Consider the following 16,199-nt stretch of genomic DNA (forward strand, 5'->3'; position numbering starts at 1 on the left):
AATCTAAGGTATTCTCAAAATTTATCTAAAGAAACTGAATAAATAAATAATTTTGCTAGTAAAATTTTAAAAAATCATCGAAATATATCAAAAAATAGTTTATATTTAAATTAAAATTTGAATAAATTAAACAAAAATTGTGAGTCTGAAATATTTCTCGGTGGTGAAAAGGAAAATATATTGGTGTTATAATTAAAGTTTATAATGATAGTAGAACGATCACAAAATAATAAGAAAATAAAGATAAGAACATATGGATTTTACATGTAAATCCTTTCGAGAAAAAAATTAGGGGTAAAGGAAAAGAAATTCATTAATGTTGAAAAATGAATGATAAAGCAAGAGTTTTGACTACATCTATTTAAGGATTAAAAATTCATGCTCTAATTAAAGTCAAATAGTAGAAGTATAATTTTATACGGACTCAAGACTCTCGTCCCCATCTATCTCTTTTTTTTTATTGTATTAATTTCTTTAACAAATAATAAAATTCGAATAACACAATCTGTAATAATTAATGTGATTAATTTCATAATCACATTTGAATATTATTCATAATATATATATATATATATATATATATATATATATTAGCAAGTCAAGTTCTTAATTAGATAGCCGTCACTGAGCTTATCTGATATCTATTTTATACTTTTAATTGTATCAAATAAATCTAGTAATATTAATTTAATCACTTTGTAATTTTCAAATTGGTACATTTTATTTATCATATGATTTTGGATATGTATGAACTTTTTCTTGAAGACAATAAATTTAATTTATTTATTTTATACAATGCAAGGAAAAACAACACATTGATTTGTAAATTTTAGATTTAAATAAAATATTATTTAATTAATTGATAAATATATTAAGTCTAGTGGATGGATAAGAGAAATGGCTGCATAAAATAGGTTTTTTCTGAAGAAGACAAGAATATTCGAATAAATATTAGTTAAATTCTGATAATGTATTAAAAGTTTACTTATTATAAGTAAATAAATAAAAATAGCTAATTTGATGAGACATATTATACATAAATAATTAATTAAAATTAGAAAAAAAAAAGATTCTGGGAATCAAGCCAAAATCAGGGCCACTCATTTTCGTAATGATTTGGAAAATAGTCCAAAAATAAGATGACAAAGTCGGACGGTTCAAGATATGGCCAAAAAGAATCAGACAGTTGAAGAATATCTCAAGTACATATCCATCAAAGCATGCCTGTATAGTTAGAAATGATGAGCTGTAGAAAGATCCCGTATCATCGTGCACGTGTCTTTACCTATATCACATGATTAACAAATGCAAGACGATCAAGTACCAATTATTCCCTTACCTGCAGATTCCCTGTTTCCTCGGGAGAATGCAATGATTTTAATAATTTGCTTCACTATTTTTAAATAATCTTAATTAATTATACAATAATAATTAAAAAAATTTATGATATAAAAAACAAGATAAACCATGCCCAAGGTCAATAGTTTATAGTAAATAGGTTTTATGTATTTGTTACTCAATTTAAAAAAATTGTAAAATGATTATTGAACTATTTGAATATTTTCACTTACGTTATTGGGTTATTAAAGTTTTTTTTTTAAAGTTTAGTTAGTGACCTTCAAGTGATGATTTGACAATTAATATGGTGAATCAATACCCATAGACGAGTAGAATAATATTATTTAGATCCAAGTCGATCATATGGTCAAGTCATTAGGTTATTTGGATTTTGGTTTGAAAATTCATGACGTTCAAAACTATTTCATGAAAAAAATTTAAATTATAGAAGAGTAAGAGAAGGAAATTTTTTGATTGGTGCAACTGTTGCAAATAAACCTAATAATTTAAATAAAAATTTTGAATAATTCAAGTAATAAGTTGAATGAACAAAATGTAAAATTACTAATAGTGACTTAGGTGTAATTTACCTTAAAAAAAACAATACAAATATAATATAAATATTATTATATGGTTAAATTGTGCTATTAGTCCTTGTATTTTGTGAGCATTATTGATTTAGTCCATGTTCTTTAATTTGGTCATTTTAATCTTTTAACTTCTCAAATTCTAAAATTTTAATTCTCACAAAATAATAATTGTTAAATTTATTAATTTCTACTATTTCTAAAGTTCAATGCGAGAAATATATTATCATATATATTATTATTTTTGTATGTTACTTACTAAAATTAATAAATTAAGTATATAACTTTCACAAACTAAATTAGCTTACTAAATTCACGTGAGGATGATGCACGAGAGATATTTGTAGTGTTAGTGTTGAGCCATTTGAGCTTTATAGTTAACAACCGATTAATGGGAGGAGTTGAATTTATTAAGTTTTTTCTTAAAAAATAAAAAAATAAAAAAATTCTCAACTTAAACTTATAGATAAAATACTTATGCTTAAGAGATTTAAAATAATTATGGAAGACCAAAAAAGTAAAAGAAATTCCACATTGATGTAAGATGTAGTGTTGATATCAATGGTCCCTTATCATCATCCCATAGCATAGCAATTATCATATCAATTAGTAGTAGATAATTTCAAGTCCTATTAATGTCGAGTGTTTCACGTCAATACTTTTGCTAACAAGTAGACCAAAAGGATGGTTCCTAGCTAAGAAATATCCTAATTAATTACAATGAGGTCTAATTAAATGATAAAGACACATGAAATGTATTAATAAGAAAACCAACACGAATTCCTTTTTTAAAATAGCGAAGTCTTATTGGACAAAAGGACAGACGACTCACCAAACACAGTGGCACATACATTGGCAAAGTAACACAATACCAAATGAAACAGACACCAAAGCAAACCTATGTAGAAACAGATAATAATATGACCCTACCAAACAGGGTCCTAACCAAATTCACATTTTTGATCTCTCTCTCTCTCCTTAAGCGACACTGTTTTTTAGTGCATCCGCAAGTAGAAGACCAATACGGATCTGACACGAAAGTACTCCTTTTATTTTATTTTATTCCTACTCACGGCTGCACCTGATCAGAGAGATATATGATAGTGAAATGACTAAATTGCCAGGACAAGACCCGGCACGGATTTTCCAACCCTGTTGGAAAAGCTGCTCTCCCAGACGGAAGGGCAATGCACCGAGGTAATCTCACCCGTCGATGATGATGATGATGATGGAGGATTGTAGTCGGACGGTGGAGATTGGGTAGAGTTTCCAAGGCGAGTAACGGTGAGAGAAGTGTTCAAGTATTCCCTCACTTGGGTAATTATCCCATCGGTTACGGTCCAAGCGTGAACCCAAGAGATTGAACGGCTGTGATCGCAGCCTTCGACGATGACGGTGGGCCCAAAGGTGGTAACCGAAAGGGGATCAACCTCGAAACGGAAAGAATCGTAGGATGAAGCACCGGTGAGCAGGCGCATCAAAAACTGGTGAGTCGGGGGACCGTGGAACCACCATTCAAGGTCAGGGGCAAGGATTTTGTGAACAGTTTCGACGTCTCGAGTGTTTAAGGCCTCATAGAGGGCAAGAACCACCTCTTGGTTCTTGTTAGTTTCCTCCACAAGTGGTTCCTGTGTGTTAGCCAGTTCTTGAAAGAGGGAACGGAGCAAGAAGATAGATCGATCGGGTCTGAGGAGAGATGAAAAGATTGAAGAATGTTTGAGAAAATACCAGAAACAACTGGTGAGGATCTGTTATGAGGATGTATGGAGGGTTTATATAGAAAAAAAGAAAAAGAAAAAGGAACTCCCCAACTTGGCTTTGATTCTCTACACTCGTTTCTTGTCTTATAATCTACTCCAAAGCTAGGATTATGTGGAAGTATTGGTACACGTGGCAGGACCAGAGTGGTAATACGGTTGAGTGGGGCCCAACGATCAATTCAAGTTTTCTTCCTATGCGGCTAGGTGGGGATAAAGCCCAGCTGGTCAGGTGAGCGGGCAGGAAACGTGGTCAAGCCAACTTTTGTTGACCCCTCTTAAATTGCCTAATTAAGTTCATTTTACTTTGAATTTGCTAAAAAGGTTTTTATTGGAGGGGAAAGTATATGTGATTCAATCAAATTAATCCATTAATTTAATTTTTTTATTATTAAAAAGAGTTTAATAAGTGTAAATGGTAACAGACTGTTTAAAAAAAAAAAAGGGTAAATTCTCTATTTAGTTACTCAACTTTTTAGATAGTTTTCATTTTGGAAATCCTTTCAATTTTATCACTCAACTTTTAAGGAATTTTCATTTTAGTCACCTAACTTTTGGATCGCTTTCATTTTGGTCACAAAAAAATATATTCTTTAAGTATTGATCGGGTAAAATAATTAAGGATAAAAGTGAAAATAGTAGAATCTAAAATAATGCATTAAAATTTATCAAATTTTACTTATTTACCCTCTTGCTAAAGTTCTAAATTTCTTTTTTTTCTCTTTAATATTGAAATTTTAAATTTCAAAACATCAAAATCAATTAAATAAATTATTGAATAATTTTATCCCTTAGTACTATTAGTTAATTTGTTACTATAATATTGAAATTAATTAATTTAATTAATGTAATTTCCTTATAAAATTCTAAATTTTATTTTTACATTTACAAATTAAAATCAACTCACATAACTCATCTTTAATAATTGTCTATAAAACATGACTTTTTATTATTATATGATCTTAAATCTTCTATGCTAAGCTAAAAGCAATGAAAATTCTTGCAATTAATTTAATTAATTAATTTTATCTTCCATGCCAAACAAAACCCATAATTTTTATCATTTCTTTACCCAAACAAAAAACAAACAGGATTTTTTTCCTTTGCTTTTAGTTTAGCATGGAAGATTCAAAATTATATAATCAAAGAAATTTAAGTTTTGTAAGCAATTGTTAAATATGAATTATTTGAGTTAATTTTGTTAATAATAATTTGAAAATATAAAATAAAATTTTAGACGGGATTAAATTAATCAATTTCAATATTATACAAACAAATCAATTGAAATTATTAAGTGAGAAAAAATTTCAATAACTTGTTTAATTTATTTTAATGTTTTGAAATTTAAAATTTTAATATTTAATAAAATTAGAATTCTCAACAATGAGATAAACAAGTACAATTTGACAACTTTTCTATATTATTCTAGTTTTACCCTTTTTTTCACTTTAATCCTTGGTTTTTTTTATCCCAATCAATATTTTAAAAAAGATATTTTGGAGGTGACCAAATGAAAGTGTAAACATGTTTTGGTGTGTACAATTAACCTTCATTAAATATATAACGGTTGGGTGATTAAAATGAAAGCGTCTTTGTAACACCCTTCACTCAGTCCGGTCGCTGGACCTGAGTTATTATGTTAATTAAGTCCTTTTATTAGCATAACCATATGTTTGGACATTAAATTTCAGTTTGAATATGTTGATAAAATTTAAAACACGAAAATCAAATTCTAAACTCTTTTGCCTAGAGAAATTGAATTTGGCATATTAAGAAAAAAATAATAACTCTTCTAAATTTTAGTTATTATGTTTTTTTTTTAACATATTAGATACAAAATTATCTATGCATGTAAGTACACGCTTGTTCAAAATTTGATTCCGCTTCATATCCAAGTTGGAATTTTATGTCCAAGCTGATGACTAGTCTAGTATAAGTACTTGATCGACATTATACTTATGCTTTGAGTATTTAATTATAATGTTTTAAAGTCTAAATTTGATTTAAAATTGAGATAATACGTTCAGAATGTCTAATACAATTAATCTTTTATATTTATAATATTATATAAAATAAAACAAAAATATTCTATACACTTCGTATCATTTGTACTCCACGAGCAAAATTTAATGGTGTATCGATACTAATTCTAAAATAATTCAGATGGCTTTACTAATTTGGTTGTATATTAGTTAAAGGCAGTGTAATTTCATGTTCTGGGCTAATACTATGTGATTTAAATTGATATAAAAAATTGCACATACACGCAATGCTTTTTTTTTTTTTCTTTTTTGTGTAAAGAAAATACGTTAACCACTTATGCTAAATAATTATAGCCAACTACTTTATCAAACTTAAACTCATCAAAGAACTCCTCAAGTACTATATCAAACACTATTGGTCGACATCTTGTAAGCTCAAATGAATTTTTCTTAACAAGGTTGATAGCGAGCTTTCCAAGTGATTAGCCTGCAGTGCTTTAACAACCTTTAAGCTATCCGACATACAATTCTTTAATTCTTATAAAAATGGAGAGAGAAAAAGAAATAAAAGTATAAAAGATTTAAGAAACGGGTAATTTACTAAAAAATGCTCATTTCTAAAATTATTTACGGAAACGTGTCAATTTTTTTATTATTTACCGGAAAGGTCTGAATTCTTCGAAAGTGTGTCCACGTCAGCGCAAAGTCAGGGGATGTGTCAGAAAAACGCATCCCTAGGGGAGCGTTTTGCTCTTTTTTTAGGGTTAGGGTTTTTTATGCTTAATTTAAGGTTTTAGGGTTTAGGGTTAGGGTTTTAAAAGTTTAGGACTTTATTGTGTTTAGGGTTTTAGGGTTAATTAAATTAGGACTTAGGGTTAATTAATTGAATTAACTATTAATTTTAAAAAAATAATTAAATTAGAGTTTACAATTTTTAAGGTTAATTAATTAAATTAGGGTTTAGAGTTTTCGGGTTTAGGTTTTTATCGTGTTTATGATTTTAGGGTTAATTAAATTAGGCTTTAGGGTTAATTAATTAAATTAATTATTAATTTAAAAAAATCAATTAAATTAAGGTTTAGGGTTTTTAGGTTAATTAATTAAATTAGGATGCACTGTTAGCAAAATTACTGAAAAAAGCTTCCACGTGAACGCTCTTTTGCTACAGTAGTATTGAAAAATAATTTTGAGAAGACGTTTCTGAACAAATAGTGTCCAAAACACTTCAAGTAGGATGCACTGTCAGCAAAATTACTGAAAAAAGCTCTCACATGGATGCTCTTTTGCTACAGTAGTATCTGAAAAAATAATTTTGAGAAGACGTTTCTGAACAAATAGTGTCCAAAACGCTTCAAGTAGGATGCACTGTCAGCAAAATTACTGAAAAAAGCTCCCACGTGAACGCTCTTTTGCTATAGTAGTATTTAAAAAATAATTTTGAGAAGACATTTTTGAAAAATAGTGTCCAAAACGCTTCAAGTAGGATGCACTGTCAGCAAAATTAGTGAAAAAAGCAACGTGGACGCTCTTTTGCTACAGTAATATCTGAAAAAATAATTTTGAGAAGAAGTTTCTGAATAAATAGTATCCAAAATGCTTCAAACAGAATGTACTGTCAGCAAAATTACTGAAAAAAGCTCCCACGTGGACGCTCTTTTGCTACGGTAGTTCTTATTTGACCTTAGACTATAAATAAGTCAAATTTCATTCTCAGGTTGCATAAGTTACAGCAAGAGAAATTGAGGCTAAAGTAGAATAAAAACTGAAGATTAGTGAACGTATTAGTACTATTATTTACTATGATAGTGAGGTCCGTGACACGGAGAACGACATTGTTTTTTTATAGGAGAGCACAGCGCGACTGGTTTTTAACCAGAACATAGATTTGACAAAACTCCGTAAAAGAATTAGGCGTAAAATCTTCAGAACGATGCCAATGAAAGTTTTGTCTATTAAGTATCGATTTTGTGTATTAAGTATCGATTTTGTGCTTCGGTTGATCCAGTGAGATATGACTCATTTGACATTAAAGGTCCTCGTAGCTTGGAGGTAATGGTGCAGACTCATATTGTTAGTGGATCACCCTATCTTGAGTTATATGTACAATTTTCATCACCAAATAATGCATTTGCGACTTCAACATCTACTGTTGTTCGAGAGGAATACACGACCTATGCCCAGCACTCCGTTAGTGCGTGGCAAAACACGGAAGCTCCTGTGTTTGGTAGCAGTATGGGATACACAACCTCTGCATGACATTCCGTTGGTGGGTGGGATATGCACCTCGGTGGGTCGATGTTTAATACTAGAAATACATACTAGGGAATAACATCAACTTCTAGTGGTTGGCAATCCACATCTGATTAGGGACATTATGAAACGTCCATAAGAAGGGATGATGTACTCTCTACGACATCCATTAGCGAGGGGACCTTGTTCGTTGCAGATGATGGTGGGTCGGATGATGAGTCCGATGTGGAGCCACCTCAAGAGCTAGGCTTCGATGGTGCAGAAGTTGCATTATTTTCTAAACCGGAACCTATTCCAACCATACCTGAAGATGTTGAAAGGGGTTTAGATGAAGAAAAAGAAGATTCGTGATTCAGAGCGTACTCACCTCCAGCTCACATGCATAATGTTGATCTATCTCAAGATGATACGTTAGAGTTTCCAGATCTACCACACAGAAGGCGTGACCGTACAAGTTCGTCATTAGATCCGGTTGTATTGGAAATTGGTAGGGAGTTTTCTAATAATGATAGCTTTTTTGATGCATTGAAACAACATAGCATCATGAACGAGGTTAACTATAATGTGGTTAAATCAAAATCTGATAAGTTTGAGGCCAAGTGCACAGTGCAAGACGGTACATGTTCATGGAAAATCATGGCCTCGTTGAGGAAAATGACAGGCTTATGGGAGATAAAAAAGTTTAAAGGTCCACATACATATGTTGGCGCTACAGTATCACTAGATGTTTAGGGTTTTTGAATAATACTGTTATTACGTAATGTTGCATTATTTAACGTACTTCGTTGATAGATGTTTCACAAAATCATCCCAAGATGGATTCAGATATGTTAGCTAGCTTAATACTACCGACGGTGAAGGCGGATTCCAAGACTTCAGTGTTGGTCTTAATTGCCAATATTCGTAGCCAATTGAAGTACACGCCCTCTTACCATAAGGTTTGGATAGCTAAGTAGAAGGCGTTAGAAAAGATGCATGGTAAGTGGAACACTTCATATAATGAAGTGTGGCAGTGGTGTCAGGTGCTGAAGAGATATGTCCCAAGTTGCATAACAGGCTTTGAAACGACACCTGCGTACTATAACTATCGATTGCTCCGTGGATACCAAATGTTCAATCATCTGTTTTAGAGCTTTAAGCAATGCCGGAACGTATTTCTATACTGTAAGCTATTGGTACAAATTGACGGCACCTTTATGTATGGTAGATATACCCATCGGCTATAGCTAGCTGTGGCAGAGGATGACAGTGGGAGAATCCTTCCAATTGCATTTGCAATAACACCGGGAGAGTCAGCTGATGACTGGGATTTCTTTCTTTCTAGGTTAAGGAGGCATGTTTGCCCCCAACCTGATATCTGCGTTATATCGGATCGGGGCATTAGAATACTGGCCGCTATTGAGCGATAGGAAAGTCAATGGCATTGCACACACATCGATATAACTTAAGGCACGTTGCGTCTAACTACTACAGGTAGTATCGATCTACAACTAAACGACAACAAGTGACCAACATAGGTATTTAATCTCTATTAATATAATTTCGCTTGTAATATTCAAGTTATTTTGAATGGAAAAGTAGTATGTAATTTTCGCTATCAACTTATATTGGCAGGGTATGAGATAAGTAAGGACCATTTTCATGATATGTTGGCGGTTTTGCGTTCAGTTAACAAAGAAGGTGCAGACTACTTCTGTAACATACCTATCGAACAGTGGACACAATTATACGACGACGGCTTACGATATGGTCATATGACCTCAAACCTGGCTGAATGCATAAATTCTGTTCTAAAAGGAACGGTCATTTGCCAATAATATCGGTTGTGTGAAAGAAATATTTTCTTTTAGCGGCACTATTTCCAAAGCGACCTGCGAGTTATAAAGGCCAAATGCAGGGAGGCCATGTATAGTGCGCAAATGTATTGCAAGAAATTAACAAGGCGAAGGCACGGACCAACACCATGCACACAGTATGTCATGATTGCGACAACCTATGGTTTCATGTGACGAAGTTTAACAGACTGAACCAAGGTATTATTGGTGAACAATATCGTGTACACTTGAGAAATAGGACCTGCGACTGTGGGACGTTTGACGTACTACGTTATCCATGTGCTCATGTAATTGCAGCTTATTAGAATCTCCGTCTGTATCCCATGAGCTATGTCGATGAAGTGTACAAAATAGAATACATGTACAACGCATGGAGACACGTATTCCCACCGGTCTCGAATGAACTTAAGTGGCCGTCTGTGTCGTTTGCTCTCTTTAAGCTATTACCAGATAGAGAATTGCATTGCAAACTAAATGGTCGACCTTACTCGACTAGAATATGTAACAATATGGATATCCGAGAAATAATGAACCAACAGAAGTTGTGCAGATGGTGTAGGAAGCCAGGCCATACAACTCGATCATGTCCAAATCGGAATAGCTGATAGTTGTTGTAATAAAATTATGTTGCATTATTTATATTTTATTAAAAATATAAAAAATATTAAAAATATTACCTTATTTAAAAGAACATTTATTTTATTAAAATTATAAAAAGTAAATTACAATTAAAATATTAAAAAAACTTTTATTTTATTAAATGAAACAATATAAAAAAACTTTGTACAAATATATTAAAAAAATCAATATTGGTGCCGATCAGAATCAGTGCCACATGGGGGTCATCATCGGTTACTCACTGGATTCCTCATTGGTTTAGCTTCCAGTGGGGATTATGGTTCCTCTGGCAGGGGATCTGGTTGTGGGTGTTGGGAAGATGACCCATCTTGATAGAATAATGAATGCAAAGGTGTTTGCATCACTGGCGAAGGTGTTTGAATCACATACGATGATAGGGATTGGTAAAAAGAATGGCTCCACGATGGCGCCTCGTACGATCACTCATACGATGATAGACTATTGATCGGCGTTTAACTCGGAGTAATCGAGAACAGAGATGAATTGGGCCATACATTCTAACCTGCCATAGGACTAGGAAAAGGAAATATATAAGGGTCAAGATATATGTAAGGGCTAGGATACGCACCAGGCATAATCTGAAAAGGTTGTGATATGAGTGTCGTCGGTTGAAGTGTTGGGCCCGGTGACTGTGTGGGCGCTATTGATGGGCTCAGTGATTGTGTGGGCGCTGTTGATAGGACTGCATTGTCATCCCTTCTTCTTGGATTTAAAGGGCCCCGTCGTTCCCTTTGAACACCAATTTACCGTCGCCTCTTTTCTTCCGATAGTAAATATGGCTTGTCATGGATTCTAAACCATGGTATGTATTTCGGCACGCACGCTAACTCAGGAACGATGATCGGTTCCCGAGTAGGTATATAATCATACCGATTTTCTCATAATTCGATATATTCTAACCAGTATCTCGGCCAATCCGTAGTCAATAGCCCTAAGTCAACTTTGTGCTCATTATCGAGCACCTCAGGTTCTACGAAATTTTATTGTCAGAATTTAAATTGCCGCAATACTTTACCTGATTGGTGCATCTCCACGATAGCATAATTGACTGATGGGACCTTCACATGCCAAATGTTCAGATTTTGAAAAAATTCATCCAGAATTATTGCCCGAATTGCTGGATCCTCGTATGGTGCCCATTGAAACTATATGAACATGATAAAAATATTAGTTATATAAATAATACTAAATACTAAATACGAAACGACTATTTTATTATGTATATATATTTTATTTAATTCTTACTTGTGTTTCCGACCGTTGGTCTAATAGAAGCCGTATATCTTCAAGAGAGGTGGGTATTCCAACATAACTCGTCGAGTGGTTCCACCTAATTAAATAAATTTTCAGTATACAATTATATTATAAATCTATGTAATAATTGTAAAATCTAATATAAAATTTACCTCGTTATCAGTGGGAATGTATATGGGTGTTTCACTCGATGACGTAAAAATGGAAAGCGAAACCGTACCCATGATTGCAGTAGTGATAGGCAACCTCCGATTTTGGCTTTATTTGGTCGGGTTGCCCCGCACATTTCCAGATACAATGTTGCTAACACGGCAGACCCCCAACTAAACTCACCAATTGCTCTAAAATCAACGAGTTTCAGCAACCATCTCAGATGTATGCGGTTTTGTGACAAGTCCGATATCAGATAACCTCCAATCATCTCAAGAATGTATGCCCAAGCATATCGTATTCTTTCTAGTTCAGTCGAATCATTATCTGGCTCTAGAAATGTGTCTCGTAACCAACTCATCTTAATCCGACCTCCGCTAATATTATCCGGAGTAGAACCCAAAAGCTCGTAGCATACGGCTTCTCAATCAGCAGATTAAGCGGACCCGGTGACAGCGTACCCATCTATCAACAATCTCAATTACAATTGCATATCTTCCAAAGTGATAGTACACTCTCCGCATGGAAGATGAAAAGTGTGTATCTCGGGTCTCCGCCTCTCTATCAACGCACTAATTAGTTTCAGGTCTAACTTGCACCCCCGACCTATCGTGGCCACGTGCCAAAAACCTACATCCCGCAGGTAATTCTCTATCAAAGGCAATGGAGGACCAGACATATTACGGATATAATATTACTACACCCGATCTATAGACTATTATAAAAATTTATAAAATCAAAATCAATTAAAATTGCATAAATGAAAAAACATTAAATAATATTGAAAAATTAATTAAAATTATCACTTACCATTGTCATTTGATTGACGGAGATGTGTTTATTATCGAGACGAATTAATTCTCCGGTCATTGTTAACATGATTGAATATTTTTTAATTTTAAAAAAACTAATTCAAAAAATTTTAAACAGAATTTTTTTGCAAAAATTTAAGAGAGCTTTGAGAAAATATGAGAGAAATTTGAGAGAATTTGGAGGGAATTTAGAGAAAATTATTAGAGGACTTTTGTGTGAAAAAATGAAAGAGGAGCCTTTTATAGTTTTTTTTTTTTACAGCTGGAGCGGGGCAAAACGTGTCCCTGGGGGAGCGTTTTGTCCAGGGAAGCGCTTTGTGCTGACGTGGACAAAATGCTCCCCAGGGACGCGTTTTTGTAACAGCCTAATTTTCAGTGGTGTCAAAAATAGAGATTTGAGATCACTAAATCTGACGAGTGAGTCAAAAATTTAATAAATCAATACCTATGAGTCAAATGTGAATATAGAAGTATTTTTGAATTAGTGAATTTGGTGATTTAAAAGAATTAATTAGGTAAATTAGGTCGAGAATGAGGTATCGAGGCCTCAACTTCATAAACCGAGCGATAAATATTTTTAGAAATACTTATTGAGTTTTAGTGAGGTAGTATTAAAATTTCGTCAGAAAATTTTGACGTTTGAGCGGTTAACTAAATAAAAAGGACTAAATTGAAAAAGGTGTAAAAGTTGCTAAAAGGATTAAATAGCTCAATTATCAAATGAGGAAGGACCTAAAGTGCAAATAAGCCCAAAAGAGATATTTTGGGTGTCAATAGCTGAGAAAAAATCAGGAAAAGGGTGAAAGAAGGGCAAAATTGGAAAATTACCAAACTTAGCTAAATAAAAATAGGACCAAATTCGAATATCTAGAATTCTCTTCATTTTTTCTTCATTCTCATCAGCCAAAACGCCATAGGAGGGGTTCTATAAGCTGGTATTCCATAATTTTTGCACCAAGTGAGTTCATCCTTGCCTTTTTCTTATAATTTTTGTGTTTTTTAGACTTTTACAACTAGGTCCTACTATTAAATTCATTAGTTTTTGATTTCATGGATGAAATTGAAAGTCATCATGGTTGAGTGCTGTAAGTTTATGATGAAATAGCATGAAATTGAAGCTTTACTTTGTTTATGAGATGATTTTATTAGGTAATTTCAATAGAAATTGATTTTTAGGACCTAATTGTGAAAATGTTTGGAATTAAAGTCTAGTACTGAAATTCTGATTCCCAAAGGTTATAAAGTAATTTAAAGTGATAGAATAAAGTGGTAATTAAGAAAAACCAGCTCAATTGAGAGGCTAATTGAGTAGGGACGAAATTATTATTTATTAAAAGCTTAGGAGAAAAATGGTAATAAACATATTGCACTAAAGCAATTTTGGACAGCGGCAGGAAGCTAACTTTGAAAAATCACTATAAATTGTATAAATCGAATTAGAAGATGAACAAAATATGGAATTAAAGCTTATTGTTTAGTTTCTCATAGAAGAAATGGTGTAAGCAATGGAATTGTAAATCATGAGATATAATAAATTTTGTAAGACAAGGTCAGAATGAATTCGGGTGCCCTGTTTTGACTTTGAAAAATCATAAAAAATTTAATAAAATAATTAGGGGCTTAATTTTATATTTTTAGAATTCTGAATGAGTCTATTTTCAAGAGAAACAAACGGGAATATCATTCAATTCCTGTACGAGGAGATAATTAATTTTCAGTGAAGAAGGGTCGAAACTGTCAGATAGTAGAACAGAGGTGAATTTAAAGAATAAACTGTACTTATTGGTTAAACTAAAAATTATGAAAATTTTATGGTAAGAAGATACGTGAGTCTAGTTTCAGGGAAAATTAGCGGATCTTAATTTGGAGTTCTATAGCTCAAGATAAAAATAAATTAGTGACTATGACACAGATGGATAGCTTAAATATTCACATAAGTAAATAGTGAAAATTATGGATAATATTACTTACAAGTGTGTTATTTATACTAAGGATGTGGATGGAGAGGAGGAGGAGGAAAATAAACATGTATATATGAATGACTTGTGTATAAATTGATCACATGCCCGATTATAATCGATAAATGTTGAATTAGAAATGATATAATGTTTTATTTGGAACATTTATTATGAAATTATGATTATCGCTATAATACAAAAATCAAACTTGTGAGTTTATATAACTAAATTTTAGTGGCTATTTGTTAATATTATTAAATTTCAATATTATTTTATGAATTGTGATTAATATTTATGTATGTTAATTGTTGAAAATAAGTAAATTATATACAAAAGTTATGAAATTGAACTGAGTATTTCAGAGGAACGGAACGCAGGAAATGAGTACGATCTTTCAGTGAAAAATATGAATTGACGGTAAATTACCCAAGTAAACCGAGATTCAGCATTTGTTGCGAATTCTCATGTTTGCTTTCCGTTTAGCTCTTACGAGCTTTTGTTAACTCATATGAGTTTCAATTAACCCTTTTGGGGTTTCAGTTCAGCTCTGATGAGCTTCAGTTAGCCTTCGGGCTTCCGTTTAACACTTATGTGCTTCAGCTAGACTTCGGCCTTCAGATCACGATGTATTCAAATCCGTAAGCCGTTCCTTGAATGGACAAGTTGGTAAGTCGTAAATGTAATGTGTGGAAAAAGAAATGTAAGTAATGTTATCATTATTATTATTGAGCACAATTATGTGATTTCATTATTCAGAGATTGTGTTTGACAGGATATGTTAGTAAATTATGAGTATGTGAATCAAAGTGACAGAATTTAAACACCTAATGAGATTGAGCTCATTCACATAAATTTGTCATTTGAAATTGTGATTGACAGGAAGAAACAATGAATTGCATGCTTATGAATGGTTACACATAATTATCTGAAAAATAAGAAAAATGATGGTTATTGATATATGGAGACATGAGACATTGATATATGAATGTGGAATATGTTTGATAAATGTGTTCATTCATAATTATAGAATTATGTACCTCATGTGTGCTATTTGCATAAAGATGATATTTCAAATACTTTGGTGAATAAAGCTTAAATATGAAATAGTATGAAATCGAGACAAGTTGTTATGAAAATATATTTAAATTATCTGTAAGTGTTTCGTACTCCTCGGTAATGCCTCGTACTCTATTTCAGCGACGGATACGGGTAGGGGGTGCACAGTTTTGCTGACACATCCCCTGATTTCACTCTGACGTGGACTCGCTTTCGGAGAATTCAGACCTTTCAGGTAAATAATAAAAAAATTAGCTCATTTTCGTAAATAATTTTAAAAATAGGTGTTTTTTAGTAAATTACCCTTAAGAAACATCCAAAACAATAAATATGGGTGAGTGATTATAAAAAAATATAAAATATAAAATAAAGAAATAAAATAAATTATATAAGTATATTTTATTTGGATAGTTAAAATTAATAAAGACAAAGAAAGCATGAGCGAAGTCAAATGATATTTTTAGAGTCGAAATTAAATTGTAATTTTTACGATAAAAAATATAATTTTAAAGGATTAAATCAAAAGAAAGTAAATGAAAAAATTGATTCTAACAAAAATTTCAATTATATTTTTATAAAAC

At 32.2% G+C, this 16,199-nt stretch overlaps 1 protein-coding gene across 1 annotated transcript; it reads right to left on the bottom strand.

Moving 5' to 3' along the window:
• Window positions 1–2,500: 2,500 nt before the first annotated feature.
• On the bottom strand, window positions 2,501–3,704 carry LOC108484291 (wound-induced protein 1). The gene has a single exon (XM_017788025.2). It carries the CDS (start codon window positions 3,401–3,403, stop codon window positions 3,038–3,040), a length of 366 nt encoding a protein of 121 aa, XP_017643514.1. The 5' UTR covers window positions 3,404–3,704; the 3' UTR covers window positions 2,501–3,037.
• Between the last annotated feature and the right edge of the window lie 12,495 nt (window positions 3,705–16,199).

This window comes from Gossypium arboreum, chromosome 6, assembly GCF_025698485.1.
Source record: "Gossypium arboreum isolate Shixiya-1 chromosome 6, ASM2569848v2, whole genome shotgun sequence".
NCBI classification, from domain to species: Eukaryota; Viridiplantae; Streptophyta; class Magnoliopsida; order Malvales; family Malvaceae; genus Gossypium; species Gossypium arboreum.